This window comes from Brachypodium distachyon, chromosome 3, assembly GCF_000005505.3.
Source record: "Brachypodium distachyon strain Bd21 chromosome 3, Brachypodium_distachyon_v3.0, whole genome shotgun sequence".
NCBI classification, from domain to species: domain Eukaryota; kingdom Viridiplantae; phylum Streptophyta; class Magnoliopsida; order Poales; family Poaceae; genus Brachypodium; species Brachypodium distachyon.
In genome coordinates this window covers 21,291,268-21,319,246 of record NC_016133.3, presented here as the reverse complement: position 1 = coordinate 21,319,246, position 27,979 = coordinate 21,291,268, and the positions used below count along the sequence as shown (strand labels likewise).

At 52.5% G+C, this 27,979-nt stretch overlaps 1 protein-coding gene and 1 long non-coding RNA gene across 2 annotated transcripts; both read left to right on the top strand.

Annotated features, from left to right (window-relative positions):
* The first annotated feature begins 289 nt into the window (after nucleotides 1-289).
* Nucleotides 290-19,282, top strand: LOC112271655 (testis-specific gene A8 protein-like). Its single transcript, XM_024461391.1, has 2 exons — nucleotides 290-625; nucleotides 19,265-19,282. Exons 1-2 carry the CDS (start codon nucleotides 290-292, stop codon nucleotides 19,280-19,282), a joined length of 354 nt encoding a protein of 117 aa, XP_024317159.1.
* Nucleotides 19,283-20,831: 1,549 nt separating this feature from the next.
* On the top strand, nucleotides 20,832-24,296 carry LOC112271450. Its single transcript, XR_002964420.1, has 2 exons — nucleotides 20,832-20,965; nucleotides 21,694-24,296. It is a non-coding gene; the product is annotated as an uncharacterized LOC112271450 (long non-coding RNA).
* The last annotated feature ends 3,683 nt before the right edge of the window (nucleotides 24,297-27,979 follow it).

The window sequence follows — 27,979 nt, the reverse complement described above, 5'->3', positions numbered from 1 at the left end:
GGCATCGACGCGCTACATCGACTCTACTTCCGTTATGGGTCTGCGCGTCTAGTGGTAATCCCGTGATCCATTATCTACAGCATTGTTCCGGGCGGAAGCGGTAGAATTTTTATTTTGTGCTAGCGTAGCATACCGCGTTCCCCAACACTTGGTCAAGCTCAAAGGCCACGGGAAACGCTGGGTTGAAGAACTCATCGACTCCCGCGACGCCCCGGGTCGCGGCGTCCCCGGGAAGGCTGCCGACGCATCCCCGGCGCCTGTTGCTGTTGAAGCCGTTGCTGGGTCGCAGATGGTCCCCGCCAAGGCATCAGCAGGTGCCACTGGAGCAGCTGCCGCCGCGGCGCTGGCTGCCGCTGCTAGGGCGGATATCGCCGCCGTGGCCCCGGCGACCCCCGCGGACGTGTGCGCTGCCGAGGTACCGGTAGGCGCCCCTGAGGGGGCCGCCGCCGCCGTGCTCACGACCGCCGCTGGGGCGGGTGTCGCCATCGAGGCTCCGGCGACCCCTGCGGACGTGATCGCCGCCGAAGTACCGACGGGCGCCCCTGAGGCGGCGGCCGCCGTCGGGGCGGATGTCGCCGCTGGGGAAGATGCAGCCGCGGCCGCCAAGGAGATAGCAGCAGCCATTGTGAACGCCCTTGATCTCCGAACGACCAGGGGCGCATCGTCGTTGTCCTCATCGTCGTCGTCCACGGGGACGACTTCCAGGGACTGGAGGGAGGGCCAGCTGATCTCCGACTCGCCCCCGCTCGCCTCAAGCACCTGCTTTCCGCGAGGTGCTGGCAGGGGGGCGCGGGGGGTCCGAGTGGGGGCATCATCCATCAACCCCCACTTCTTGCAGGGCGGCAAGGCAGAGATGATGTCGTTGAGCGCCGCAACACCGGCATGGAGGGAAAAGACTCCCGGCGGGAACCTCGTTGATTGGAAGGTTTCGCCGGAGATTCCCCTCACCCACACCTTGAGGGTTTCCAAATCCACGCCGTCCTGGTGGAGGCGTGTCTTGTCCCCGGGACCCATGTACATCCACGCGGGCCGGGAGCGCAGTTGGAGCGGCGCGTTCCGCCGGTTGATGAAGGTACGCGCCACGTCCACGTCCGTGAGCCCCGCTAGCCTCAGCGCCTTGATCTTCTCCACGATGGGAAGGAGATTGGCGTCACGGTGGTACCTATCCTGCCAGCCGCTGTGGGGTTGCGGCAGCTCCGTGGGTGAGAGGATGAACTCTTGTGGGTCTTCCACTCGGACCCAGCACCAGTCGCCCCGCCACTCCTTCTCAATCTTCTTCCCCGACCGGATGATGAACTCGGACTTCATCTGGTCGCGGGCGTGGAACACCACACCCGATGACATCGGTTTTGCGTTGTCAATCCGAGGGCAGAAATAGTGATGGAAGAGCGCCACCGACGGCATCACCCCCACGAACGCTTCGCAGAGGAATTGGAAGGTGGCGAGGAGGAACAGCGATGTGGGGTGAAGCTGCGCCACCGGCAGCTGGTACGACTCCATCAGCGTGTGGAGAAACAGCGAGAATGGCGGCACCAGCCCGGTGAGGATGAAGCGCCCGAACACCTGGAAGTCCTTGTCCTCGTGTTCGGCGCCCGCAGGGAAGATCAGGGTCTCCCCGTGCTCATTGAACTTGGAGGCGACGGCGTGCCGGACCTTGTCCAGCCCCTCGTCGTTGTAGCCAGGCCGATAGAAGGCGAGCGGGCCTGCATCTCCCGCTTCCTCCGGTCTTTGTCGGCGGCTGCTTTGGTTGCCGCCTTGCTCCTGCTAGCCGCCGCTCTCTTCGAGACCTGCACCTCTTTTCCCTTCCTGGTGGTGGGGGGCGCCATGGGGAACAGAGGTGGAAGCTAGCAAGAACACTTGGATGCGAGATGCGAAGGAGGTTGAAGGCGAAGGCTGTGGGAAGCAGAGTGTTTTCCCCTTTTTGGCAACAGTAAAAGCTTTATAGCGCCCGGCCGCTTGGTAACGGCCGGTTCCGTACCCTACGGGTGCGCGGGGATAACTCCTAATCAAAATGAGTAATGTGGGGAGTGGCCTTAACTTCCCTATTTAAGGGGGAGGTTAGGGCAGAAATCACGCGCCCACTACTCTGTCTGTAACGGTGTGGTACTAGGGGCAGCGAAGGGATGCGGGCCCGAGGCGGATCGGGGCCCTCGTGTCGGTTGTGGGCGTAGCCCGGCAACCGACCTGGGGAAAGCTCATCCGGGAACAGGTGTTGCCGGCCCATGCCCGGGGCCTACTGTCGCACCAGTGGCACCCGGGGTACCACCGTTGCACGACGCGTGGGCTCCGCCTCCGAGTTCCCGGGAGGGTCTCATCCCAGGCAGCAGCCACGAGCAGCCCGGCAAGCTACCAGCCTGGAAGGGCTAGCGGGGCTTCGGGAAATACTCCCGCCTGGACACCTCCCGGGAAGCCACTTGCCAGGAGGAGGGGTTCCTCGGCGCAGGCTCCCGCCATGAGGGTGGGGCCCAGCAGGCAGAGCAACGGCGCCATGCGGGCGCGTGGCGGGCGTCAGGTGCGCAGTCTCGCTAGGGCGAGTGGTGAGGCGCACGACGCATTAAATGAGCCGACAGGAGGGGCGTTACCCGTCTAAATCAGGTGAACAGTGGCTATCCAATCCTACTTTTAGGGTTTTAGACTCCTAGCGGCGGAGTTGGCACTCATGCGTGCCACCAGCGCACCGAGGGGGAGGTACCCAGCCTCCCTGCTCGCCACTTGTAATCCATGCACCGTGGCGCCTGTGGTAGCCCCTTCAGTATAAAAGGAGGACCCCCCGCAACGGTCAAAGGGTTCTACGGTCTCACAGTTCGATCAGCTCACGGCTAGCTCCTAGCATTACAGGAGTTTAGCGAGGAACACTTAGCTAAAAGGGAGAGAGTGCCCGGGAACCCACCCGGCAACCTGTAAACACCTAGTTTTGTGGTAATACAAGCTCAGACAAGCAGGACGTAGGGTTTTACACCTCCGGGTGGCCGGAACCTGGGTAAAAACGTGCATGCATGTGTCCTTAGCTTACATGGGAAGCCCTCCCGGAAGATGAGTTGCTGCGGAGCGTGTAGCCCGGCAAACCAAGATGTACACTCTGGTAGACGGGAACCTGTACCGGAGGCGTGCGAACGGAGTAAAGCTACTCTGCGTACCCCAAGACGAAGGGCGCGCACTGCTAGAAGAGATACACCGAGGCACATGTTTCCACCATGTGGCCTCCCGGGCTCTGGCCGGCAAGGCTTTTCGGCACGGCTTCTACTGGCCCACAGCGCTAGCTGATGTCGAACAACTAGTCAAGACGTGCGAGGCGTGCCAATTCCATGCGAAGAAGAGTAATCAGCCGGCGCAGGCCCTGCAAGTCATTCCATCCACCTGGTCGTTCGCAGTCTGGGGGCTGGATATCGTCGGCAAGTTGCCGAGAGCAGTTGGCGGCTATGAGTATTTGCTCGGGGCCATCGAAAAGTTCTCCAAGTAGGTGGAAGTGGAACCAGTGCGGAAGGTGACCGCCCAGGCGGCCCTCAAGTTCTTCAAAGGCATTGTGTGCCCGTTTGGTGTGCCTAACGGCATCATCACCGACAATGGCACACAATTCACGAGCGTAGTGTTCCAAGCCTACTACGAGGGCATGGGCACCAAGATCCACTTCGCCTCTGTTGCTCACCCGGGGAGCAACGGACAGGCGGAGAGAGCCAACGCAGAGGTGCTGCGGGGGCTCAAGACGAAAACCTTTGACAAGCTCAAAGGCCACGAGAAGCACTGGATTGAAGAACTCCAGCCCGTGCTGTGGTCAATCCGGACCACACCTAGCCAGGCAACGGGGGAAACTCCTTTCGCCCTTGTCTACGGGGCAGAACCAGCCCTGCCCCTCGAGCTCAAGCATGGATCCCCTCGGGTACGCGCGTATGGCAACCATAGCCAACACGAGCAGAGGGTTGACGATCTGAACTTCATCGAAGAAATTCGATGCCGGGCTGCTGTACGAGCAGCACGCTATCAGCAGGGACTCCGCCGTTATCATGACCGGCGAGTCCGTCCCTGGGAGCTCGAGATCGGAGGCCTTGTCCTACGCCAGATACAAGGAATGAAGGCCGGGAACAAGCTGGCTCCGAAATGGGAAGGCCCCTTCTGGGTAGTGCAGGTGACCAGGCCGGGGGCTATCCGCCTGGAAACCGAAGAAGGCTTGCCGGCACAAAACAGTTGGAACCTTGAGCACTTGCGCAAGTTCTACCCGTGAAGCGGCGGAGCCTGACCCACGGGTGATGCTGCTGCAGCATACCTCTCGAACTAGTGTAGCCGGGCAACCCCCGATTGTAATCCGCTAGTTTCTATGAATAAAGATAAGTGGTTTCCTCCGAATTTCAAGTTGTCTCGTTATTGCATGTTCTTTCTTTTGTCTCCTGCTCTAGGTGCACAGAAGTCTCTTTCCATCCTTGGCTGTGAGCAGGGGGCCGCCGGAGCTTCGAAAACAAAAACCCGTTGCGGTGTCATCTAGCAGGTAGCCAGTGGTGCATGGCGACCGCTTCAAGGTTCTTACCGCAGGAGGGTGTCGCCACGTGTGCCGCGGTAATTCGGCGCGCACGGCGGTAGGATTCTTCACCGTGCCTATAAAAGGGCGTGGTGGCCACGAAGCAACTCAGAGCAAAGCTAAGGAGTTGGCTACAAAGGCGAGGGAGGCCGCGGAGACACGGTGGGGGTGCATGCCATCAGTGCTTAGCGCCGATGGGTGCATTGCCACCGTGCCCTTGCCGCATCCCTCCAGCAAGCGTTTCCAAGGCGAGGGTTGCCGTGGAGACGCTGTGGCGGTGCATGCCATCAGTGCTCAGCGCCGATTGGTGCACGGCCACAGCGTCCTTGCCGCATCCCTCCAGTAAGCATTCCAAGTGTGGAACTGATACGTTTGACGTGAGAATAGATAGCTAAGTGCATGATCCTGGCCGCCTAGCTTTCTAATACTCAACGTTGGCTTGTTGGCGTGGGTCCGATCTTGCGTGTGGCTAGAGTGTTAGAAGGACGCTTGCGGGGGGAGTGCGCTCCTCATGCGGCTTGCGGGTCCGTCCCGTAGCCGCGTGCTTGGGAGTAGCTAACCCGCAAGCGGAGCAGCTCGCCGCTGCTACTTGGCCCCAGGTTGGCACTGCGGGTCCGTCCCGAGTCCCTGGTCTGGTTGAGTGGGTAGCGTGCGAGTCCCCGGCAACACAAACCATAGCACACGAGGACAAGAAGATCCACCCCACGAGTCAATTTCAGGAACAAGAACCAAGTAGAATAGAAAGCAAAATTTCTAAAAGTAGCGAATGATTACATGGACTAATAAAACCATCATTGTTCAACGGTGCCAAGCGCGACGCTTGCAGGAAACGAAAGCAGAGACACAAAAAGAAAACAAGGACTAGCAGGGGGCTGCGACGACTAGTTGCCGGGGTCTTCCGCTGGGGGCTTCGGCTCTGGTTCCGGCTCCGGCTTCCTTTGCATCCGCTCCACCACCTCGTCGACGAACCTGCCCACTGCCTTGATGTGGGAGGGGCCGTCCTCGCTATCCGACCAGGCGTCCAGCAGCGCTTCGAAGGGGAAGTCAGGGTGCTAGTAGTGCACCCGGGGGAGGATCGTCTCGGCGATCTCCCTGGCGCACGACGCTATCTCCCCGTCGCAGAACTTGGAGATCCACATGTCGAGCGCCCCGAGCTTCCCCACCATGTCGGAGAAGAACGGGATCAGCGTGCTGATGTCCGTGCCGTCCACCTTCGCGGCCTGCAGCTCGAACTTTGGTAGCAGCTCACGCATGGGCCGGGCGATCTCGAGCAGCTTCCCGGTCTTCCTCCGCCGCTGCTCCGCCAGCTTGTCGTGGTTTCCGCGTGCCAGCGCCATCGCATGCTTGGCCTTCGGAGGAGTTCTGCGTGTTGCGTGATCTCCGTGGCCTTGGCCACGTTGTTCTCGCCCATCTTGACGAGCTCGTCCCGGGCGGTGTCCAATTCGGACTCAAGATGGGCGCTCTTTTCCTTGGCGGAATTGAGCTCCTTCTCTCGTCATGTCGACGCCGCTGCCGCGTCTTCTGCGGCCTTGGCCTGCTCCTCGAGCTTCATGCGCAGCGCCTGGAGCTGGGAGGAGTAGCTGCTGACCAGCTCGCTCTTCTCGTTGAGGCGAGCTTGGGCTGTAGCAAGCACCTCCTCGTGCTCCTTGTTGGCCTTCTCCCGTGCCGCGGCCAGCCAGTCCAGTGCTTGCTGGTTCTCGACGCGTTGGGCCTCCAGCTGTTGTTGGAGCTCTGCCTCGGGGACGATCGGCGTTGTGGCCTCGTCCCTAGCCTGCCGAGCCAGGCATGTCTCCTCCCGTAGCGGGGAGAGCTCCTGCCGCTCCCTCTCGACATCTCACCGCACCTCGCCGAGTTGGCCCTTCGCGAGCTCGTGGTGCTCCCTCACCTTGTTGAACGAGGTGACGAACGCCAGCTGCTGCTCCTTGGTCGTAGATGCTCAGGTCCCATGTGATCGGGTCCAAAGTCGCCCCGGCAAGAATGCCGAGGTCTAGGCTGGAGGTAGCAGCGGATGACGACGAGACCCCTGCCACAACGGTCTGGCCGGGGGGAGCATCGTCCCCTTGGAGGGGAGCCGCCTGCTGCTCCCCCGCCACTTCTTCCTCCACACCCGCGCCCGTAGGCTGCGAGTCTGGTGGAGGGACCGCGCCCCCGGTAGGAGTCACCTCCCGCTGGGCGGCTGCGGGATCCATGTCTCCGGCCTGCAAGGCCGGGGACGCTCCGCCGAGCCCCTCTCCGGTAGCGACGGGGGATGTCACCACCGTTGTGTCTGGGGCGGCGGGGCTTGGCGCGGGAGCCACCTTTGTCTTGTCCCTCAACCCTGCGTCCTCAACGTCAGAGGTGAGGTCGATCACCGTAGCGTTCGCACTCGTTGTGGGCGCAATAGGGCCTGAGACAAAGAGCAAAATGAGTACTTCAAGCTAAGTTGAGGTATCCGGCGGCGAACGCAAGGAAGCTCTGGACGAGTACCTTGCAGGGCCGCCGTGCTTGCGGGGGGAGCCTTATCCCCCTTTGTCCCGTTTCCTGTTGCCGGGCTGTCCGCTGCAGGCTGGATTTCACCTGCAAGCCAAGGTAGTGGCACGAATATTGGTCAATGTGTAGAAGGAGCATGGATAGTGAAATTAGGGGAGGGGTCTGTACCTGCTGTGGGCTCCTCCTCCTCTAGGATCGGGTCGGCGGCAGGCGCACTGGCCCCTGTGCCAGCCGGACTGGCGTAGACACTGACACTGGCCCGGGTGCGCGGCTTCTTACTTGGCGCGACGGGTGCAGTGTCGGTCCTCCCCCTCTTGCCGGCTCTCGCCGGGGTGCTGTCCGTGCAAGGCGTCAACAAAGGAGTAAGGAAACCAGAGCCGGCGCAAAACTATTAGGAAGAAAGGGGGGAGAAACGTCAGCTTACTTCGGGGGGTTGAGCTTGAGCGAGTAGACCCTGAAGATTCCCCACTTGGGCGGGGCCGCGGACCCTCGTGGGGTTGCCGTAGCCCCGGTTGCCGCGGAAGCCGCCACGACGCTTGTGGCCGCTGTGGAGGCGGCCGCTGCCGTGGGCACCCTTGGTCTCCGCACCAGAGGCGCGTCGTCCTCGTCCTCCTCCTCCGCCATAGGAAGGGTCGTCTGGGCCCCGGCAACGTGCCAGCCTCGTCGCTGGAGGACTCGACGTCGGGCCAGTTGAGCTCCGATTCCCCCTCACTCTTCTCGGCCACTCGCTTCCCACGGGCTGCGGGTGGCGGAGGTTGCGAGGCAAGAGCAGGGGATTCGAACATCAGCCCTCTCTCATTGCAGGGCGGGTAGCTGCTGACGATGTCGTGTAGCCCCGCAACGCCAGCGTGGAGGGAGGGAGCCCCCGGGGGCAGTTCCGTGAAGGGGGCATCCTCGCCGGTGATTCCCTTCACCCACGCCCGGATCGCATGCGGGGTCACGCTCGTGCGCTGGAGGCGCGTGGTGTCCCCGGCCCCGTGTACATCCACGCGGGACGAGACCGCAGCTGCAGCGGCGCGATGCGCCGGCTGATGTAGGTGTGCGCCATGTCAAGATCAGTGAGCCCCACTAGTCGCAGGGCCTTGATCCTCTCGACGATGTGGAGGAGCTCCGCGTCGCGGCTGTAGCGGTCCCGCCAACTGTCGTTGCCCACCGGCAACTCGATGGGCGGATAGATGAACTCGTCGGGTTCCTCCATGCAAACCCAACACCAATCCGCGCGCCACCCCTTTCTCGATCTTCTTCTCCGTCCGCACGATGAACTCAGACTTCATTCTGTCGCGGGCACGGAACACCACCCCCGATGACATCGCCTCCGATTGCTTGGCGCGCGGGTAGAAGTAGTGGTGGAACAACGCCACTGACGGCATCACCCCAACGAACCCCTCGTAGAGGAACTGGAAGGCGGCGAGAAGGAAGAGGGAGGTGGGGTGGAGCCGCGCATCCCGGAGCTGGTACGCCACCATGAGTGCGTGGAGAAAGAGGGAGTATGGACGTACCAACCCGGCAAGGATGAAGCGGGCGAACACCCGGAAGTCGTTGTCCTGGTGGTCGGCGCCGGCGAGGAAAACGGGTGGCACGCCGTACTCATTTAACGGGGAGGCGACGGCGTGCCGGATCTTGTCAAGCCCCTCGTCGTTGTAGCCGGGCCTGAAGAAGGCCTGCGTGGCCCTCAACTCCCGTTTCTTCTGGCCCTTCTCCGAGAGAGGCTTCTTGAGAGCCTTCTCACCTTTGTCGGCCGCAGAACTCTTGGAGCCTTTCCCTCTCTTGGGGGTTGTGGGCGCCATGGGGAATGTGGGCGGAGACTAGCAGGATTCAGGGGTGCAAGGAAGAATGGGGATGAGGAAGAAGGGCTGGGGGCTAAGTGTTTGCTCCTCAGCACAGTGGTGGGGTTTTATAGTACCCCGGCGCTGAGCAACAGTCGCATCCGCACCCTATGGGTGCGCTGGGGATAACTACGCTTTAAGTGGGTAATGCGAGACATGGCCTTAACCACCCGTGATTAAGGGGAAGGTTAGGGCGGAAATCTCGCCCCAACTACTCTGCCTGTAACGGCAGAGTCCCTGGAGCAGCGCATGGACGGGGACCAGAAACGACTCGGGACCCACACGTCAGTTAAGGGCGTAGCCCGGCAACCGCCAGGGATGATTTCGCCACGGAACAAGCATTGCCAGCCCATGCCCGGGGGCTACTGTTGCAGCAGTGGCACCCGAGGTACCACCGTTGCATGACGCGTGGGTCGCCTCACTTGCTCCCCGCAAGGATAGCACCCTGGGCAGGTCCGCCCTCGCCTCACTTGCTCCCCGCAAGGATAGCACCCTGGGTAGGTCCGCCCGAGCTGCCCGGGAAGTCACCAGCCCGGCGGGACTATCCGGGCTGCCGGGGTTACTCCGGAAGGCAACAAGAGAATCTTTGACAGGACGCCCCCCGGGAAGGTCACTTGCCGGGAGGGTGTTCCCGGGCGCAGGCTCCTACAACAGGGCCGGTGCCCAACAGGCAGAGCATCTGCACCACGTGGCCGCCCGGCAGGCTCCCTGTGCGCAGGGCACGTCAGGGCAAGGAGTGTGGCACAAGCAAGCATTTAATGCACCGACAGAAAGGTGATTCCCTGTCCAGTCAACCTACAGTGACTGGACCGCAGTGAATCTTAGGCACGTACCGCCCTAGTTGCAGCGCTATGCGCCATGCATGCAAGCCAGTGCAGCAAGGGCAAGCTGCCTAGGGTCTACGATCGACACTTGTCTCCCATGCACCGAGGCACCTGCAGTATTCCCTTGAGTATAAAAGGAGGACCAGTGCCAACGGTCAAAGGGTTCGGTTCTTACTAGTTTTAGCCAGAAGTAGCAAGTAGCACTTAGCAAAAAAGGAGAGAGTGCCCGAGGACCCCCCCGGCAACCTGTAAACCCTTGTTCATCGGCTAATACAAACTCAGAAGCAGGACGTAGGGTTTTACACCTCAGGGTGGCCCGAACCTGGGTAAAACTGTCTTGTGCATCTTACGCTTGACAATGGCCTCGCCGGCGATCGCTGGAGCGATCCCCAACGCCCACTGCCGAACCTAAAAGGGGGGGCCTCGCATCCCTGGTGTCTCAGCCCCGGGCTATGACAGGCTACAAGGCTAGTACAAAGTGCGGGGAAAACACGACATCGGAGAAGTTGCCCGCTTCATCCAAAATTGTTTACATGGGCCACCGAAAGTGGTTGGATGCTAAAGACTCTTGGAGGGATGACAAGGAAAGGTTCAATCGGAAGACAGAGCATGGGACAACGTCGAAGGAGAACTCTGGTATGGAAATCCTTGAAATTGTGAACGATCTTGAAGTTGCCCTGGAAAGATTGCTGCGAACAAATATAAGGAACCTGAAGACATCGTGTGGAAAAAGAGGTCCGTATTCTGGGACCTGGAGTACTGGGCACATTTAGAATGCTGCCACAGCATAGATGTCATGCACGTGGAGAAAAATGTATGCGGCAGCGTGCTGGGGTTGCTGATTTACATTCCAGAGAAGACGAAAGATGGACCCAATGCACCGAAGGACCTGGAACTCATGTCAATCAGAAAAGAGTTGTGGGGCAAAGATCAAGTGTCGGCAGCCGACAAGAATGGTTTCGTGACGGTGACCACGCGGTGTCGTCTTGCATGTTACAACCTGTACAAAGACGAGTTGCATAGGATGTGCCAGTGCCCGCAAGGCATTAAAGTCCCATCGAACTACTCATCGAGCATCAAGCATCTAGTTGACATGAAGAGTCACAAGCTATCTGGCATGAAGTCTCACGACAACCATGTCATACTCACTCAGTTACTTCCAGTCGCAATCAGAGGTATCATGGAGCCGCACGTAAGGGAGACAATCATGAAGCTTTCTGACTTCTTTGACAGCATCTCGCAGAAGTCAATCACCGTTAGACGATGCCAGATACTGCAGGATAGTATGATATAGATTCTGTGCGAACTCGACATGTTCTTCCCTCCATCATTCTTCGATATCATGGTCCATCTAATGATCCACATATGAGATGAGATCTTATCCCTAGGGCCCTCGTTCCTGCATAACATGTATGGCCCTGAACGATACAACGGGGTTCTGAAGCGCTACGTTCGTAATAGATTGCGTCTGGAAGGTAGCATCGTGGAAGGCTTTAGGGCAGAAGAGTGCATCGAGTTCTGCACGGATTGGTTGGCCGATCAGAAATCAATAGGTGTTCCAGAATCACGGCACAAGGGCAAGCTCGATGGCGAAGGTGGCCTTGGACATACATTCCTTAATGTCTATGGAAGAGGAAGGGAAGCTGACTTTGAAAGGGCACATTTGGTTGTGTTGCAAACTGTCGATTGTTGCCGACCTTATCAGGAAATGCACATGGAACAACTGCGAAATGAAAACCCTAAAAGAGGAGAAGTCTGGATCCACTAGGAGCACAATAAAACATTCCAGCGTGGCTGAAAAATTATTGGTACGGCAGGGAGACGACCTATGAATCTGAAGAGACAGTTGCATGTTTGTCACGGGAACCTGCTTACCACGTCTCTACTTGGCAATCATATGCGATCAACGGCTATAATTTCTACACTACGTCTCAGGACCGTAAAAGCACATATCAAAATAGTGGTGTAGTCATGACTTCTGAGACCGCGACCGACGACAATAGCAAAACCAAAGCGTTCTTCGGCGTTATCGAGGAGATCTTGGAATTGGAGTACTCAATGAAAAAGATCCCAATGTTCCGTGTAAGATGGACCAAAGTGACAAAGAAGAAAGTCACAGGTTCACGACGATGGTGCTACCTCCTGAGATCCCTCGTGAACAAGTTGAAGTGAGAAAAATCCTGGCAAGAGAGGAACCATGGGTCTTTGCTAAACAATGCAAGCATGTATTCTACATAGACGACCCGGGAAATAAAGGCCGCGTCGTAGTAAGAAGAGGGAAAAGAAGCATTGTTGGAGTAGACGGAGTTACTTCACAAGAAGACTCCGAAGGTTTCCATGATCCGACGACCGCCGCAGATGACGAAGAAGTAGAACACACGATATTAACGAGAAAAAGGAGAGGGAAAAGAAGAATTGATGGGAGCGAGAGCGAGAAAATACCAAAAAAACCCTACCTCAGAAGCAGTACTACGAGGAGTCAAGTTATGACTTACCGAAGGAAGGAGAAGCACTAGTAGTCACATTGTAATGTACTCGTACTGAATTTGAATGCAAACTTTGTACTAAGTGAAATTATGTGTGATCGATGTACTTTTGTGTATGCATGTGATGAATTTTTTGAATTTAATGTAGCACAAATACTAGAGAAACGCATGAATTTATTTCTCAAACATAATTTCAAAGGGACAGGTTTTCTAAATTTAAATTGGTACAAATGCCCAACAAGCATAGGAGCACATCAGTAACGGTCAACAACTCTGTAACCGTTACTGATGTATAGGTGCTCATCAGTAACGGTCGCGTGGGAAGGCGACCGCCACTGATGTGCTTCGGCGTATAAAAGGAACGGCCGAAACCTTAGCCCGTTATTCTTCTCGCCTGCGTGTCGCTTCCTAGCAGACCAGCAGTGGGCGCATCAACCCTAGCGAGCGAAGCCCTGCCGGATCTCCGTGCCGCCGCCGCCGTCAACCTCCTCCCCGTCCCCGAGCCCTCGACCCCGACGCCGCCGTCGACCTCCTCCTTGTCCCCGAGCCCGAGCCCGCGCCGTCTTCCTCCTCCACCCCGAGCCGCCTGACGCCGCCCGACGCCGCCGTCAACCTCCTCCGCGTCGCGCCCGACGCCGCCTCCCTCCGCGACACCCCCGACGCCATCCTCCTAACTCTAGGTGCGCTCCTCTGCCTCCCTCTCCTCTGATTTCCTTAGAGATATACTCTCATCTGGACGACCGTCATACAGAATTGTACCAATGCTGCAAACCACAAGCATGTTGGATTTAGGTTACTTTAATTCATTGTAGGATAGAAAGTATGCACAGAAATTTTGATCATGCAAATTTCAGTGAAACAGTACCTGGAGCCCATGTTTTGAATTCATTAGACCAATTCGGTAGTACTGCTTTTGGAGCTACTATTAAGTGTGTGGCCCTGGAGTAGAAAGAAACATTAGTTGCCCCCAAGTTGCAGAGAATTAGTAATTGTACCAAAATTTAGGATTTATATACATGCTAGGATACACCAAGTATATGATTTTAGCTATATACATGTTGTTTACTTATGATTTTAGAGTAATTTAGGATTTAATACATGCTGTTTACTTATATACATGTTGGGATTTATATACATGCTGTTTACTTATATACACCAAGTATATGATTTTAGCTATATACATGCCGTTTACTTATGATTTTAGAGTAATTTAGGATTTATATACATGTTGTTTACTTATATACATGCTGGGATTTATATACATGCTTTTTACTTATATACACCAAGTATATGATTTTAGCTATATACATGCCGTTTACTTATGATTTTAGAGTAATTTAGGATTTATATACATGTTGTTTACTTATATACATGCTGGGATTTATATACATGCTGTTTACTTATATACACCAAGTATATGATTTTAGCTATATACATGCTGTTTACTTATATTTACTTATGATTTTAGCTATATACATGCTGGGATACACCAAGTGCTACATTTATGTGAATTGTGGGCCCGACCATCGTGTCGGGTCATTGGAGAAGGGGCCGGCCATCGTGCCGAGGGGGTACATATGCGGGTGGGTTTTTTATGCAGGTTTCGAGCTCCTAGTAGACAAAATTTGCTAGTTTTTTAGCATAAATCATGCCGAAATTTTTGGCCGATATATATTTGATGGTTTTGATGGCATAGGTACGAAATGGGCAAGAGTATCCAGAAATCAGTTCTTGAGGACGTAGCTCCTGAGGAGGTAGATCGTGTCGATGAAGAGTCTTCATCGGGAGAGCAAATTGCCAGCTCTGGCGGCGAACGTAGCTCTGGCAAAGGTAGCTCTCGTTCAGAAGAGCACGAGAACGAGCGACGGGTGGAAGAGAGTAACCCGCAACCAACTGCTTCTACGGCTAAGAAGCCAAGGAAGAAGACGCCGAGGGGGAGCCACAACTTGAAAGAGTTTTGTTATGTGGTCACCCGGCACTCTGGCAGAGGCCGCCCGGAGTCGCCTGAGAGGGCACAGAAGGCCTTCGCAACCACCTGTGGAGCCGTTGCACGTAAATATTGCAAGATCACCGACGAGTGGAGTGACATCTCCGAAGTCGTTAGAAACACGTGCATCGTGGACGTTGCAAGGAGGTTCCAAGTCACTGACGAGTGGCGCGAGTGATTCCTAGCGTCCATCAACATAGCAGTGCGGAATGGTCTTGCTAATTGAAAATGTACCGCTTGAAAGTGGATGGACAAACCCTATGAGATCATCAAGAAGATGGCCGTCGATAACTGATGAGGCCGAATGGGAAAAATTCAAGAAGGAATCATCTGACCCTGCCTTCATTGCGAAGAGTGAACGTATGAGGGCGTTGTGCGCGAGGAAGCCCTTGAACCACAGGCTAGGGAGTGGAGGGAAAGAGGGGAAGAAGAAGGTCTGGCGCAAGCAGGAGCGAATTCTCGAGGCGGCAGGCAGGGTGCCTCCAGTGCATAACATGCTGGAGGACCAACGTGCTAGAGAATATGCACGTCATGCACATGACACCAGAGGAGTGGGCGGGCATTTAGCCAATGCAGCCGCCTGTTAAAAAATTTACGGTAAGGGTTCACGTGCATTAATTTGTTTTCGGCGTTAATTATGACACTCATGATCCATATAGACTCACGTCATGTCTTATATGATAACAGGAAAATGCCCACAAATGGGAGGAGAGCAAGAGCTCAGAAACATTCGCCAACTCCGTGCAGAGCAAGAGGTGGAAGTCGGCTGTGACCACCGGCTTGCAAAAGGCGGAGCACACGGGCCGTGTTCTAGGGGAAAGCGAAGGGGCCTGCTGGGATGATTATTTATCGCCTGCTCTGGAGCGAAGTAGGGTCCAAAAAAAGCTCCCCGCTTCTGCTGAAATAATATAACAAGCTAAGGCGGAGGCGCGAGAGCAGGCATCTATGATGTGTCAAGAGGTGTCAAGAGAATATGCAGTGCAACCGTCCATCATTTGGTGTTGGCATTGGCCAAAGACCACCCTGCCCTTGACGCTATACTCGGGGGAGGAGTGGAAGGTTTCAGGAACCTCCTTCCTCCTCTTCCTCCTCTTCCCCCGCGAAAGAGCACCCCGCTGAAGAGCAGCGCCACCTCCGACACACGTATGGAAGACGATGACACATACACCCCAGGTTACAGCCCGGCTCCTAGCATGGACAACACCCACCCCCCCCCCCCCCCGCTAGCCAACCGGACCCAAGCGAGGGCATCTGGGATAACGATCCGGGTCCGAGCGACAACATCCTTGTAAGCATACTTTTCAAACTCTTTTTCACTCCTTACCTTCATGAATAAAGATCTTACACACATATGCCTTCTTCTTGTTACGCGCAGGCACCGGTGAAGTGTCGTATCCACGTAGACAAGCCTGGGAAGCCTGTAGGCGCCATTGGCCGCCTGATGCCCAGACAATCACCGCAACTGGTGCACGGCATTCTTATGAACAACACACAAGTGAGTGTGATGGTGTACTCCATCGTCGAGGACCATCGTGATTATGCTATCCCGCTACCTCCGAATGAAGGCGTGGATATCCTAGGCAGTTGTCCAAACTACCGCATTATGTGGCCTAGGAGCTTGGTATCTCTCTACAACTAGCGCCGGCCCTCTGTGACTCCATCTCCCTCCGTCCACAAAGGTACTTCTCAATCGCCGCTCGGCCTTTCTCCTAGGATACTTCCTCCTGTCGATGCTGGCGGAGATGAAGAGCGGGCAATGTCGATGCCTCCACGGCTCAAAGATAGCCAGACCATAGGGTCGGCACAGGCTGGAAGTGTCCCTCCTACCTTCTCTCTCTTGGGTGCCACTAAGTCCATGGGTGGCCGCAAGATCGATGACAAGTACAAGCCAGAGGAGCAAAAGGCATAGGACAATAAGAGGAGGCATAAAAAGAGGGGGCGCGGCGGCAAGACCATCAAGGACTCCTCCAATGTCAATCAAGATGAGATGCACTATGTGCCTGACATAACTGGAGTCTGGGAAAACAATAGGCCTAACATTCTCATGAAGAACCCCGTCAAGGCCAGAGATTCGAAGACGGATCATATTTCATGGCTATGGAGTTTGACCGGGTGCTTATTTACTCTCCTGGAAGACCGATGGTCACCGAAGATTCCCTGCGTGCCGTGTCCAGAGAGATGCAAGAGCTTCATCAGTTTTACATGCAAGCATCAGCTAGTTCTCAATAGCATGCCCAACAAATCAATGTCCGAATCCCACGAGACTATGGCTTCTTTGACCAAGAATCTGGGAACATTCAGGAACATCCTATCACCTTTGGTGTGGAGTTCAACGAATTGTTCCACCTCTTCAACCTCTTAAGGCTGTGCTCTACCTACCAAATAAGGGAAATGCAGCGAATGGAGGTCAAAAAAGTAGCCATTCTAGACCCCGCGGTGTTCAACTACGGTGACATCGATCTTGAGCCAGAAAAGGATCCCTCAAGAACCCTGCCATCTAAATACTTGGTGGCATGTCTGGAGAAATACGCGGACCACGACTTTATCCTCTTCTTCCTTAATTTGGAGTAAGTTTAATTTTATATATGGAACCGTTTGTTTTTTTTAATTCAGTCTTTCTTATGCACTTTTAGATACTAAAGTTTGTTTCTTTTGAAAACAGAGACCATTGGGTGACACTACTCATTTGTTTGCCTTGGTCCGCGGTGTACTACTTCGATTCACTACTTTCGAAAAAGGGTGTTCGAGGTCGATACTAGAAACCCATCAAATCACTCATTAACACTGCCTGGAAAGTGGCGACAAGGGAAAACTAACTGGTAAGGCTATAAAGACGAGCCTCACCACAACCACAGATTCCCTTGCCAGCAACAGCTGCTCGGCAGTGTGTTCTGTGGCTATTACTGCTGTCACATCCTTATTGAGAATGCCAGCATGTTCAAGCCTGAGTGGAAGGGGTCAGTCGCGACGATGGAAAAGTACTGGCGGCCCCGAATGACAATGGGACACCGACCTAAATGGGTCGTGTATAACATTCAAAGGGAGTTCGCCCAACTCATCAACAATTAGGTTATCAAGCCTAGTGAGGACTTCTACGAACGCGTGGAACAAGTGGTGACTAGGGTTCACCCACAACAATAGCTTCAAACTTGAAAATGAGATACATTTGTATTCCTTATATGCTTCTATGAAATTTTGACACTTTGTAATCAATGTCGTGAAGTGAGATACATTTGTATTCTTTATATGCTTTAAATGATGCGGCTTTATATACATTTGTATGCTTTAAATGATGTGGCTGTGTATTTTTCTGTGCTGTGATGTGCTGTGTATTCAAATATATATTTTTCTGTGTATTTTCTGTGGTTTTAATTATTTTTTTAATTACTGAAAATATATCAATGTCGGTCGCTCGTCCGACACTGATGTGGCAAAGCGACCGTTACTGATGTACATATCATCAGTGACGGCCGCGGAAACGGGACCTTCACTGATGATGGTATTCATTAGTAACGGTTGGAGCGACCGTTACTGATGATACCCATCATCAGTAACACGAAGTTAGTAACGGCGGCCCCGACTGTTACTGATGTTGTTTTTCGATCGTTAATGATAAGTCTTTCTGTACTAACGGAGGCATGCATGTGAAAACAAACACTGCATGCATGTTCACGTCCTACGTACTCACATGAATTTTCTTAGAGCCTCTCCATGGCTAACTTGACGGTGTAATGTAGGACGTGCATGCGGCCAAGCATACACGCGGGAGACGCGCAATAACATATTCTCCGGTTGGATGTTTGGGTTTGCCTAGCTAAAATGTACTCCTGTGCCTTTGGTGTCGGTGTATGTGGTGTTCCCGGCCGTAATGCATGCATGCTGGCCTAGAAAAGTTTAGTCATGCAAGTCTTAGTACTCCGTACTATGATTTTCCAACCAGAGAGCCCTGTATCACCCTAACTTTTCCATATATACCTAATACCTCGTAAAATAAAGAATCTTATATACTTTCTCCGTCTAATAAAAAATGTCTCAACCTTGACTAAATTTGAATGCATCTATACACTAAGTTATGTCTAGATACATCCAAATTTTGACAAACTTGAGACATTTTTTGTTGGACGGAGGGAGTACGTACATACTTATGTATGCTGCCTGGCCGCTCACAATGTGAAGGCTAGTATAATTCAGCGTCTTAATAATTAGGGCATATATAATGGTTGATAAGACTGCATATTCTTATGTGTTCCACGTCATTTAGATAAGACAACAAAACATGTTGTACAATAGATCATCTCTTAGTGACATATCTTACAATTAATGCCTACATGAATAAAATTAATCAAATAAATGTTAAGAAAATTTGAAATCCAATACAATCAAGAATTTGACTTTTTTTTGTCTTATCCTTTTTTTTAAGAGATCATCTCTTAACTAAGAGAACGATCATGCCTATTACCTCTCGTTCTTCCACATCAGCCATTATCTTACGTGGCAGGCTTTAAGAAAAGACTGACGTCACCCCATTGTACACGCCCTTACCGTATCACTTTTCCGTTGTTACCGCATTTTAATTACGTACATCAGTATCACTTTTCCGTTGTTACCGCATTTTAATTACGTACATCATTCATTCCGCATTCATATTAATTTGTGCAGCTAGCTAGCTAGTATTGCAGTGCGAAACATTCATGCAACGTAAATACCACTCTTCCTCCTTCTCCAAGATCCCTATTATATATGGCGGTGTATTCGGCAAAAATCACCTTTAGGATGAAAACTCCGAGAAAACAACTGTAAAAAGTTTTAAAAATTCTTGAAAAAATTGGATATCTTCTCGTGCGCATCTGCTTTTGAAAGCAAGGCTTCCCCTTCAAATTCAGGCCGACCAACTCCAAGCTCTAGGGCTGACGTGCGGGCCAGACTTTGTGTGGCTGACATGCGGGCCAGACAGCCATGGGACCCACAAGTCAGCCACACAAAGTCGTGGGATTTAAAGTCAGACAATCCACGCTGCAGGGCCACACGGCCGGCGGCAACCTGCTAGCTTCAGTGCTTCTCCTCGATCTGTAATTTCTCCCACAACGAGTTTTATTAGAGGTAGAGGCTGCTCTAGCATTAGTTGTCCCCATTGTATAAGCTAAAATTCTACATTTATGTAGATGGGTGATCAACGTTGAGCGGAGAGGCCATTATTGGCAATAAAGGGGCCAATTGATCTTAAATATTATGTGTTCATGAGTTCCTATGTTTTTCCCATGCCACTATCAAACAACTATTTGTGGTGATTCCTACGTTTTTCAATTTCTTAGGAATCAAGTGGACATGCCACACTAATCCTGACGTTTTCCTATTTCTAAGTTTTTCCTATCCGGTGAATCAAAGGATAAATGAACATGAACATGATCATAATACCGACATGAACATGTTAATATTCATGTTAATTTAGTTTTCTCTCGGTTTGGTTGAAGTATGGTCGTCCAGGAGTAATGGCGACTGTTAATTTCTGTTGATCCTGAGACTGTCAACCTGAACTGAAGCTGTGTGATTTCTTCGATGAAATCGGGAGCATGCTCCTTATTCTAGAAAGTAATACCGACATGAACATGTTAATATGGCAAACAAAAACAAACGGACGTCATATACTAGCAACAAGTATGTTTATCTTTACCTAATACTTCATTCGTTTCTAAATACTTGTCGTGATTTTAGTTTTCAGTATTTAAGGACGGAGCGAGTATTAAAGTGAGTATTGATTCTGCCAAAACTTTGGTACGTCGTTGACTATTGACAGAGCGATGTGCTCTCCACACGAACCCGACCTCGTTACGACACTGATTCCTCAGCCTTCACACACCGTGCGCGTTTCTTAGGACCTCAAGCCACAATTTTTACTCCTACTGCAACGCACGCACAATGAACAAACCGAAGTTTGATTCAAACTCATGAACTAAGATTCTGTGTACTAGGCAGTTGCAATGGGTGTTATCATGTACACCCATTACCGAATCTTGCACACCTCGAGATATGGAAAAGTTATCCGGCACAAAACATTATGTCCCATCCATGTATTATGTACACGGGTCCACCGTATACGTACAAAACATATATACACTATAAATCAACACCCCCTCTGTCCCTACCCCGATTCAAATGGTGTGTTTAGCTCCCCAAAAAATATTGAATGCCCCTTTCAAGGCCTATTAGGAGTAATAAATGTAGATTAATTATAAAACTAATTACATGGATGGACGGGAAATCGCGAGACGAATCTATCAAGCCTAATTAATCCGTCATTAGACATTGTTTACTGTAGCACAACATTGTCTAATCGTGGCATAATTAGGCTCATTAGATTCGTCTCACCCGGGGTTACGAATATAAAGATATTCTGAAGCGTTCCAACCTCCCGTAGGAGGCTGCGGTGTATATTTATATGGCAACAGGATATACATCAGATTTGTTACAAGTGCACAAGATCAGGGGATAAGGATGGAGTCCGGTTGGCTTACATCATACCAATCCGTGACGTACAGAAGTTTGTTACAACAACTATGTCTAACACTCCCCCTTAATCACAACTTTCTTAAGTTGAGATTACGTCTAAACACATCCTGCCCAATCAGCATCTGAAAAGGCACTCACAAGAGTAGAGGATGATTTGGAGAAAGTAAGTCCAATGCCCGGTGTTCCTTTTATGTACCTCAAAATCCTCTTTGCAGCTGTCCAATGAACAGATGTTGGTGCATGCAAGTATTGACACACTTTGTTAACAGAGAAAGATATATCAGGTCATGTGAGGGTCAAGTATTGTAAAGCTCCCACAATGCTCATGTACTTTGTTCCATCTTCAGTACTTAGAGGTACACCTTCATAAGCTGATAGTTTCTCTGAAGTGGATAGTGGCGTGGGGGCTGGTTTGCAATCCTTCATACTGACCCTTGTTAGTAACTCAGTAGCATATTTTTCTTGACATAGCATCAAACCATCACTAGATTTCTTAACCTCTATCCCTAGGAAATAGTGCAAATCTCCTAAATCTTTAAGGGCGAAGTGTAATCTCAAGTCTTCAAGTAATGCAGGAATAGCTTGTTTTGAAGAACTTGTAACAATAATATCATCTACGTAGATAAGCACAAACATGGTGATACCTGACTTGTTGTAGATGAACAAGGAGGTGTCTGACTTGGATTGAAGCCAAGATCTTGGAGTTTTGAACTTAGCTTTGAGTACCATGCTCTAGGAGCTTGTTTAAGCCCATAAAGAGCCTTGTCAGGTTTGCAAACATGATAAGGTTCATCTGCACTTTCATATCCTGGAGGTTGCCTCATATAGACCTCTTCTTTCAGAATGCCATGAAGAAACGCATTCTCTACGTCTAGCTGTCTCAAATCCCATCCTTTGGATACAGCTATAGCAATTACAAGTCTAACGGTAGCGGCTTTAACAACAGGACTAAATGTATCCTCATATCTTTGTTTAAAACCTTTTGCTACTAGACGTGCTTTATATCTATCAATGGTTCCATTTGCTTTCCTTTTAATTCTATACACCCACTTGCAATCAATGATATTTTTACCTTGATTTGCAGGAACAAGGTGCCAAGTCTTGTTTCTCATGAGAGCATCATACTCTTCATCCATAGCTTTCTTCCAGTACTTATCTTCCAGAGCATCTTGTAGACCATCTGGTTCACCTGAAGCACTTAACGAGCCATACGGAATGGTGCCATTAGTTCTTATTTTTGTCATAACTTTACCATGTTGGAGCCTGGTTCGCTGGGCCACAGGTGGAGACACAGGTGCAGTCGATGCAGAGGATCCCGGACTTAGATTCGGTGCGGCAGAACCACCCGACGCAGCCTGGGACACGTGGTCGCTTGCCGTTGGTGCGGACAGAGATTGAATCGAGCGAGAGTTGGAGCGGCCCGAGGAGGATCTCGTACGGGAGCTCGCCTGGTTGGTGGAGTACGCGCTTTCTCCTGGCACGTGATCCGAGGAGGATTGCCCCAAAGACTGCGCCGAATCCCCTCCGTGTTTTGTGCTGGTCTGCTGCTGGAGATCTTCACCGTTTTGGCTCAAATCTTCATCGTTTGCACCCAAATTTTCTCCTGCATCATTATCTTTCATTCCTTCCTCGTTTATCTGCACAGAAGAAGGAGCACGCAAACTTGGCATATGGTCAGTCCCTATTGTGCCCCCTTGATCGGATGCTATATATTTATATAGCGCTTGCGCGACGGGGGGCCGAAACCATTAGTCGGTAAGTGCCCCCGATCAGGGTGCGATTAGTGGAATTAACCATTAACGTTGGTTAATGGATTAATTCCTAAAACACATAGATTAAGGACGTGGAATAGTTTCCCAAAACACAGCCCTCTAATTAAGGACTTGATTTTAGGCATTTGTTACATGTTAAAACAGATCAACCAACAGGAGCTTGTTCTTGTTCGATGGATTTTTGTTCATTGAGAATCAGTGAGTTTGAAGTATAAGCATATGAGCGTACGTACGTGCATGGTACTGGTTGAGAAGCATGCATGCTCTCATTTTTGATATGATGCGTACGTGCATGGAAATATCAGCTAGCTAAGGATCGATTTATCAGTATGTTTTGAACATACGTATCGATTGATCAATATGGCAGTATTAATCACCTCAAGCAAACTCAAGAAAAAAAGCCAGAGCTGCATGTGCATGCTGCACGTACAAACACGTACGCGTAGCCAGCTATGGAGAAGTTTATGTACGATCGTATACGGCTGGAGGACTCGTACATACCCGCCGTGGGTTATTCAGGTCGCTGGTAGAAGGGATAAGGCCTCCCGCACAACTTCTGCCGAGGATTAAGGAGCTCGTAGCTATCCATTGCTGCACGCGGCTTGTTAGTTGCTGCGTATAAAAGGCGCAGATGCCAGCGCTCGTAAGGCATTCACCTGGACACGGGAGACTTTAACAGAGAAAACTTCCAAGGGCGCACGCAGAAGCAGCAGAGCATGCTGAAGCTACGCTCAATCAGGAAGAAGAAGAAGAAGAAACTACAAGAAACACCAAGCTAGCAGATCAAGCATTGGTGGCCAGGAGTGAAGGCCACCTCTAGGAGGAAGCCGTCCAGGAGGTTGACGTGAAGCAGCAAGTCGACAGCAAGCTAGATTTCACGGCCTTTTTCTCTAATGGTGAGGGATCCTGGCTGACCCCCTCTCTCTCTCTCTCCCCAACATCTCTTCCCTGCACGACTGGAGTTGCGGTGGAGGCGACAGTCGCATGGCCCGAGTTACCAGCAAGCAGCCCAAAGGTTTCTCGGTCGCTGTGCACTGAAGATTGGCGTCACTGCCCTTCGTCGAGCTCGTCAGCGTGTGGCCCGCGGCATCGGCGTCATGGAGGATGGAGCTCGCCATCAGCTGCAGCCCGTCAACATCAACAACAATACGACGTCGACGTCATGGAGGACGGAGCTCGCCAACAGCTGCAGCCCGTCGCCGTCAACAACAATACGACGTCGACATCACGGAGGATGGAGCTCGCCAGCAGCCGCAGCCCGTCGCCGTCAACAACAACACGACGTTGACGTACACCATGGTGGATGGAGCTAGACGACTCCTGCAGCCTACCACGGCGCCGGTGGAGCCTATCATCAAGCTATCGTCATCAAGTCATCAACGGCAAGTCGTCACCGCACGCTCGGTGGAGACATCACCATGTCGCCTGTGGCATCAGGGCCAAGCTTCGCCAACATGCAACCCGCCAACGCTGCTGCAAGTGGACATGGGAGCTAGCTAAGCTCCCACCCATACGTCATCAAGCTGGGCGGAAGAAGGGCTCATCGGCATACACGTCATCAAGGGCCGTGGCAGATGTAGCTCGTCACCATGCTTAGTGGACTTGCCGCCGTGCAGTCCCTAAGGCGTCGCGTGAAGACGACGAGGTGCTGCACCCATTACTTTGCGGCTCGACCAAGACGAGAAGGCGTGCTGACACCTATGATGACCGCCGTGTCAACTCGGCACTACTACAGAAAGGCTTATCAGTAACGGTCGGGGCCGCCGTTACTAACTTCGTGTTACTGATCATGGGTATCATCAGTAACAGTCGGTCCGACCATTAATGATGTACCATCATCAGTAACGGTCATTGGGCGGGCCGACATGACCGTTACTGAGCAAGCTAATTCAAATCAGCAAGCTAATTCTGTAAAGAGCAAGCTCATTTGATGGGGAAATCTAGGGTTCGTCGGCGGCGGGCTAGAGAGACACAGAGACAGGGAGAGAGAGAGAGACGCAAACCTAGGGTTAGACGGCGAAGGAGGAAGACGGCGCGGAGGCGTCGGGCTCGGCGACGCGTGGTCGAGGCGGGGGCGGCGGGCCCAGCGGCGGCGGGCTCGGGGCGAGGACGACGAGGGGCGGGCTCGGAGCAGAGGAGGAAGACGACGTGGGGGCGTCAGGCTTGGCGGGGGCGGCGGCCGGAGGGCGTCGCATTGCTGGCGTCGAGCTCGGGGGCGTCAGGCTCGGGGGCGTCGCGGCTCGGCGGCGTCGGGCTCGGGGCAGCGGAGGAGGTCGACGGCACGGAGGAGAAGGACGGCGACGGCGGCGCGGAAATCCGGCAGGGCTTTGCCCGGGGGAGGAGGAGCGCCCGCTGCTGGTCTGCTAGGAAATCGACGTGCAGGCGAGGAAAGTGACGGGCTAGGGTTTCGACCGCTCCTTTTATATGCCGAAGCACATCAGTGGCGGTCGCGTAACCGCGCGACCGTTACTGATGATCACCCACACATCAGTAACGGGCGGGAGGCTCAGCAACCATTACTGATGTGCTTACATCAGTAACGGGCAGCAGAGCGACCGACCATTACTGATGTGCTCCTATACATCAGTAACGGTCACACAGTAGTTGACCGTTACTGATGTGCTACTATGCTTGTTGGGGCAGTTGTACCAATTTAAATTTACAAAACCTGTCCCTTTGAAATTATGTTTGAGGAACCGATTCATGCATTTCTCTAGTATTTGTGCTACACTAAATTCAAAAAATTCATCACATGCATACAAATTTCACACATAATTTCACTTAGTACAAAGTTTCAATTAAGATTCAGTACGAGTACATTTTACAATGTGACTACTAGTGCTCTCCTTCCTTCGGTAAGTCATAACTTGACTCCTCGCAGAACTGCTTCTGAGGTAGGGTTTTTGTGGTATTTTCTCGCTCTCGCTCCCATCACTTCTTCTTTTCCCTCTCCTTTTCCTCGTTAATATCGTGCGTTCCGCTTCTTCGTCATCTGCGGCGGTCGTCGGATCATGGAAACCTTCGCAGTCTTCTTGTGAAGTAACTCCGTCCACTCCAACAATGCTTCTTTTCCCTCTTCTTACTACGACACGGCCTTTATTTGCCGGGTCATCTATGTAGAATACTTACTTGCATTGTTTAACAAAGACCCATGGTTTCTCTCTTGCCAGGATTTTTCTCACGTCAACTTGTTCACGAGGGATGTCAGGAGCTAGCACCATCGTCGTGAACCTGTGACTTTCTTCTTTGTCACCTTTGGTTCATCTTACACGGAAAATTGGGATCTTTGTGATCGAGTACTCCAATTCCCAGATCTCCTCGATAACGCCGAAGAACACTTTGGTTTTGCCTTGTAGCCATGTGTCACCTGGCATGAAGTATTTCCATTCGCGGGGTAGTCATGCACGCAGGTCAGAAGTGCTGCTCTCATCGTGAAGTACTCCCTCCTGTTTGCGTCCCAAACCACTCTACCAGGGTTTCCAAAGCTGCCTCAGCTCATCCTTCACTAGCTGTAGATACACATTTAGGTCAGCTCCCGGCTGCTTTGGACCCTGTATGAGCATGCACATGTGGATGTACTTTCTCTTCATGATTAACCATGGAGGAAGGTTGTAGACAAACAAGATCACTGGCCATGTGCTGTGCTTGTTGTTCATGTTTCCGAAAGGATTTATCCCATCAGTGCTGAGACCGAGCCTCAGGTTTCTGGGCTCTGCCCCGAAATCAAGAAATGTCGTGTCGAAGTTCCTCCATTGAGTCCCATCGGCAGGGTGTCTTAGCACCCCAGCTTCCTCCGCACGGTAGTGCCCGTCAGGATCGAATGCAGCCTGCACCGGATCGTGATGGACGAAATACCTCGCATCCTTAACGTTCTGCATCCAACGCTCAACTCGGCCACCTGCCGTAAGGTACCAGACAGTCTTTGCTGGCCTGCCCTTCAACACTTCTTCCCCATCGTCTTCGCCAGCCCTGGCATTTTTCTTCTTGTATCTCGATGCACTGCATATGTGGCAGCTCTCATGGTTCTCGTACTTTCCAATGTATACCATGCAGTCATTTGGACATGAATGATGTTTCACGCAATCTAATCCAAGCGGGCATGTAATCTTCTTCGCCTCGTATGTGCTCTTGGGCAACTTGTTGGCTGTGGAAAAACCGAAGCAAAGTAACTTAACAAGTTCGTGAAGCCCTTGTCTGACCAGCATGATGCTGCCTTCAGCCTCAAAAGTTCGAGTGTCACTTCGAGCACATTGTTTTCTTCGCCAGCTCCATCATACAAGGGTGTGTTTGCGTCCTCCAACAATTCTTTGAACTGAGCAGACTCTGCCTCATCTTCGGGGTCCTCCAGTTGGTCCCGTAGGTACCGTTCATCTAGCATTTCGGCAATCCTGCCACGTGGAGCTCATTTACCTTTCACATTAGGCTCCTCATCGACCCTTGTTTCTTCCTCAGAATCATTCGCCAGATCATACCGCAGGACATCATCATCTTTGCTACCGCTACCGAAATCAATCGCATCCTCCCCGTGACAAGTCCGGCGAGAATAACCTTCCACAAAACCTGATGCCAGCACGTGCATCTGACCATCTTCAGGCTTCATCATGCATGTGTTTCCACGTTTGCGACATGGACAACGCATCATCACAAGTCCTTTTCGTTCCATATCACCTTTTGCGACTCCAAAAAAGACCGTCAATTCGGTTATCCATCGAGCATTGATTCTTTCCTTGGCGTACATCCAAGAACGGTCTTTCGATCTACAACACAATACACAAGAAAACAAACAAAGCAAAATAGTTAGCCTAATCATTCACGAGGGGACTAAGGTGTTAATTAACCGGAGCTAACTAACAATTTGAAATTAGAGACATTCGGAGAGAAATTGGAGGCCAGCGAGAAAGATCGGGAGGGAGAGAGAGCTTGCAAGGGAGAGAGGGAAGCTCTGGGCGACGACGAGGAGGCCGCATTTTGGCCGGCGGCCGGAGCTCAAAAATTTGAAATTGGGAAACTTCGGAGAGAAATTGGAGGCCGGCGAGATAGATCGGGAGGGAGAGGGAAGCTTCGGGGTCAAGAATCGGAGCTCGCCGGCTGCCGGAGCTCCAAAAATGGAGCTCGGCGGCCATGGCCACCTGCCGGCCATGGAGACGGCGGCCGCCGGCGCGGGGGGGAGAGAGGAGGAAGGGGGGGGGGGAAGGAGGGGCTACCTGGGGGGCTCGCCGGCGGCCATGGCGCCATCGGGCAGCGCCTCGCCGTAGTCGGAAAAGAAGGGGTCGCAGCTGGTCCATTATGATGCGCAGCGCGACCAGCTGCGGCTCTGCTCTTCGTATTAAAACCGCGACGATCATCAGTGGCGGTCGGGAATTGGGCGACTGTTACTGATAATAGTGGGTACATCAATAACGGTCGCGTTAGGGCGACCGTTACTGATGCGTTGTTCATCAGTGGCGGTCACCTCTTAACCGACACTGATGTATATCGCGAGGTATGATGGTTCATCAGTCGCGGTCGCCTCACGCCACTGATGTATGGCTGGGCGGGGATGGGCAGACCCCGCTCTGTTCATCAGTAACGGTCGCGGCCGCGACTGAGACTGATGTT

Excerpts from the sequence above, each read along its gene's own strand:
- LOC112271655 (XM_024461391.1), top strand. The coding sequence starts at position 290 with ATGGTCCCCGCCAAGGCATCAGCAGGTGCCACTGGAGCAGCTGCCGCC.